The sequence below is a fragment of the Coccinella septempunctata genome, chromosome 7, assembly GCF_907165205.1.
Source record: "Coccinella septempunctata chromosome 7, icCocSept1.1, whole genome shotgun sequence".
Lineage (NCBI taxonomy): Eukaryota > Metazoa > Arthropoda > Insecta > Coleoptera > Coccinellidae > Coccinella > Coccinella septempunctata.
The window spans coordinates 31,347,882-31,351,865 of record NC_058195.1 but is presented as its reverse complement, the minus strand read 5'-3'; the positions used below and the strand labels follow the sequence as shown (position 1 = coordinate 31,351,865).

General features: G+C 37.0%; 1 protein-coding gene across 1 annotated transcript; it reads right to left on the bottom strand.

Moving 5' to 3' along the window:
* Positions 1-391: 391 nt before the first annotated feature.
* Positions 392-3,655, bottom strand: LOC123317789 (ubiquitin carboxyl-terminal hydrolase 10-like). Its single transcript, XM_044904399.1, has 6 exons — positions 3,641-3,655; positions 3,336-3,560; positions 3,132-3,249; positions 2,778-2,874; positions 2,478-2,718; positions 392-451 (listed from the first exon to the last, which is right to left on the bottom strand). The coding sequence occupies exons 1-6, from the start codon at positions 3,653-3,655 to the stop codon at positions 392-394; spliced, it is 756 nt and encodes a 251-aa protein (XP_044760334.1).
* Between the last annotated feature and the right edge of the window lie 329 nt (positions 3,656-3,984).

Below are 3,984 nucleotides of genomic sequence, written 5' to 3'. Positions count from 1 at the left end.
CAACCTGGAGGTCGATGGGGAACTCCACCTTCTTCATAATCTTCGTGCAACCGTTCCCATTGTAACGGAAACATTGCAGATGGAGGACAAGAACAGCCGGCAGTTTCCCGATCAGCACCTGCTGCCACGCTTCCACCTTTTGATTCGTCTTGGCCGAAGTTATTCCCTCAAGTTGATTCTTTATCGTCAGCTGTTCCAGGGCTTCCGTGATGGTTTTGGCCGTCCTGATGTTCAGCTGAAGAGTCAGGAACGGCTGTATGTTTTCTGTGGATTCATCTCCCGTTTTGTGGATCTTTGAGCACAAGAGTCCGCCGAATATGTCGCTGATTGGAGTTTTGTCGAATTGAACCTTTCTCGTGATGTTACGCTTGTTCTTTGGTCCCATTTGTTTTCAGTCTTCGGAGTCGTGATTCATTTCTATTTTGTTCTCAGTTTTGCAGGATTCGATTATCTGAAAGGACAAAAAAAGTTGTGAGATACGACAAGCAATAATATTTTGAATGTAATAATGTGAACTTATGCCAAACACCACGTACATTCGAATAATAAAAGAAGAGAAGGAAATACTTGACTAAGTTTCACAATTTTAATTGAACTATTTGTTGCCATTAAAAAATATTGATCTTAAATTCATCATTTTCATTTTCAAAATTCAATTCAGAATTCATTTAAACTGCAATTTAATTGTGAGGAGTTTTAAAAGACTATAGTTGAGTTCACTTTGGAGGTAGAGGAAGTTTGTATTTCTTAAATATTCAGATTAAAAGAGTGAATGAATCGATGTCGATACAAGAGGATGTATTGATATCTAGTTAGCATAGACCAGTTCCATGCATAAAAAATTATTGCGTTAACATAGCAACGAACAAAATAACTCATCAGAAGTGTCAGTGTGAAGTTTGAAGTCAAAAAAGTAAACCAGAGTTACGCAATAAATCAAAAGAAAGAAGATGTCCACCGAAATTGTGAAAATCGAAAAATTTGAGTATCGAGCCATCGTCAAGTACGTGTATTTAAAATGGTTACGGGGTAAGCAGATTTACGAAGATATGCTTAATATCCTTGATGATCAATGTCCTCCGTATGCGACCATGAAAAATTGGACTGCAAGCTTCAAAAGAGGTAAATTTTCCATTGAAGATGATGACCGATCGGGAAAGACAGTTTATGTGTGAGTCTCCGAGAATATCGATGCAGTTCATGACATGATTTTATCAGACCGTCGAATTAGGCTAAAACGGATATCTGAAGCACAGAATATTTCATGCGAACGCGTTCATCATATAGTTTACGTCAATTTGGACGTGAGAAAAATTGCTGCAAAATGGATCCCCAAATGTTTGAATGTTGACCTAAAGCGTGCGAGGGTAAAAGCATCGCGTTCGATCTGTGCTCGATTTGAAAACGATGTAGAATTCTTAAACCTAATTGTTACTATGGATGAGATTTGGGTACATTTCTACGATCCAGAAACGAAGCAAAAATCGATGAAATGGCAAAACTCTGGTTCTTCAAGACCCAAAATCGTCCAAAAATCGGCAAGAAAAGTTCTTGTTTCAGTTTTTTGGGATTGGCATGGAGTAACCATGATTGATTTTTTGGATAAGGGTAGAACTATAACCGGAGATTACTATTAGACATTTCTGACCATTCTACGGGAAAAAATTGAGGAGAAAAATCCCGGAAAGCTATCCAAAGGTGTTTTGTTTTTGCAGGACAACGTCCCTGCACACAAATCTAATGTTGCCATGAAAAAAATCCGTGATCAAGAGTTTGAATTACTAGAACACCCCCTTTATTCACCAGATTTGGCTCCATCCGACTATCATCTCTTTCCTCAACAGAAAGAACGTTTTAAAGGTCGTAAATTTTCTTTCAACGAGGAGGTTATAAAAGCTGTGGAGTTCTGGTTTTGAGAGCAAGAAGAAACATCTTTTTGAAAGGTCTAGAGACGTTGCAGGTTCTTTGTAATAAATGCATATCCAATTAAGAGGAGAGTATGTTGATTAATAAAATATTTTGACATTGAAATTTTGTTTGGTTCTATAGTAGACTAAGAATTTTTCAATATATCCTCGTATGTACCAATAAGAAGAATTTAAGATGAATATTTTTCAATGGTAAAGATCTATTCTGCAGATTGAATCAACAACTGGTTTCTCTAATCTCTGTATAACTCCCAACCACTTCGTAGATTTCTATCATGTAAAATTTATACATAAAGGTGATAAAGGTAAACGTTTAGATCTTTGAAAATTCCTAGAAATATCCTCAGCCCAAAAACAAAGTATACCAAATGTAAACGATCAATTAAATTTCCGCCTATCTCCGATTTCAACATGAGTTTAATGATATGAAACCGGAAACACGCGTATCAACAAATATCTTAATTAAAAATTGCGAAACCGAGTCAAGTGTTCTAGTTCATCATGTTTAACCAAGAGTCATGCGATTAATCAATAATTTCGACTACTTACATTCATCATTTCGTCCTTCAGTCCGTTCAGCAGTAGACCCAAAAATTCCTCAGCGTCCTCTTGACGTCCCTCGACAAGAAACGAGTCGCTTCTGGTATCATTCAGGATGGTGTAGATCGAAGAGGCTTCGATCGAGTCGCCGCAGGAGAAGTCGAAACTCCCCTGTTTCTTCTTGTTCCTTTTCGATATACGGTTTAGGTAGGAATCGGGCAGCTTCTCGAAATTATTGATGAATTTGCACCTGGAAGATTTCAAATTGATTTAGATGCTGTCAAAGCGAAGGATTGTTATAAAACTTACATGTTCTTTATGATGGGTGGTAGGCCGTGTCCATTCTCCGTCAAATTCTTCGAAAGTCCTATCAGCAGATTGCATAAAGGTGGGCAGGCCAGCAAAGCTTGTAAAATCGAATTGATGTAGCAATAATTGCTCCTATTGATTTAGCCTCTTGGTTGTAGATTAGCACTTTTTCCATCAATTTCGAAGTTCGATGGAAATTCTGGAAATAAAATGAAATGTTGAGTAACAAATATAGAAAAAGTTTATTGATATCACAACAAAAATAATTGATTCTTCAACTCAAACAACTGACTATGTAAAACCTAAACGTTTTTCTACTCAAAAAATTTAATCAAAGTCTCTTCAACAACTAACCTGCTAGTCTGTGAGTGGCTGAATCAATAGTTCTGCTTTTTTCAACAGTGTCCAACGATTTAACTTTCTCATCACTGCGTTCAGTCACTAACTCTCCATTTGTCGTGGGTTCCTCTTTCTTGAAGAGACTCGTCCATGATTTCTTCGCCCATACGTTTACAGGTTCATTAACATCTGATTTGACTCCACTCCATTTTTTTTCACATCACACGTCTGGACCTTCACAGGCTTATTCTTCATTTCTTCAGTCTTGTTCGAGGATGTTGCCACAATATTTTCAACTTCAACAGGCATCACTTCGGTATTACTTTCGATCAGGTTCGATATTGGGGCACTCGGTGAATTGCGAAGTTCTTCCGCAATTTCATTGGAGGGAACTGTTTCTTTGTCAGCCGTTGTAGAAACTTGTGTGGGAATGAAATGATCCGTCTTAGAAGTGGGTGTATCAACAGATATAGCATTGTCGTATGAGATCAGTGTTTCTTCATCAACGTCTGATGGCTTCTTACATTCGACTGCTGCATTTGGTTCTCTGTGTAATTTTTCTGAAAATAAGTCGATTATTAAATTTCTAGTTACAACAAATCTTTCTTGGACTACATTTGCAAGGATATTATTATTGAAAAATACATCACAATACTCACTTTGGGGAGATTTCTTCTTGAGGGTCCAAGGCAAGGAGATTCTTTGAGGGGTATCGGACAGACAAGAATTTATGTGACGAATCTCGTCCACTTCCAACCCTGTTATATCTAAAAACTGCATATTCTGAAAATAAAATTAATATTAATGTCATTTCAGATATTGAAGTTTATATAATGTTATATTCAAAGTGCTGAAAATATCTTTGAAC

Excerpts from the sequence above, each read along its gene's own strand:
- LOC123317789 (XM_044904399.1), bottom strand. Across the intron at positions 3,250-3,335 it reads TGAAGGTCCAGACGTGTGAT|AAAGAGGAACCCACGACAAA; the intron begins GTGAAAAAAAAT and ends AGTCTCTTCAAG. Across the intron at positions 2,875-3,131 it reads AGCCACTCACAGACTAGCAG|CTTTGCTGGCCTGCCCACCT; the intron begins GTTAGTTGTTGA and ends CGATTTTACAAG.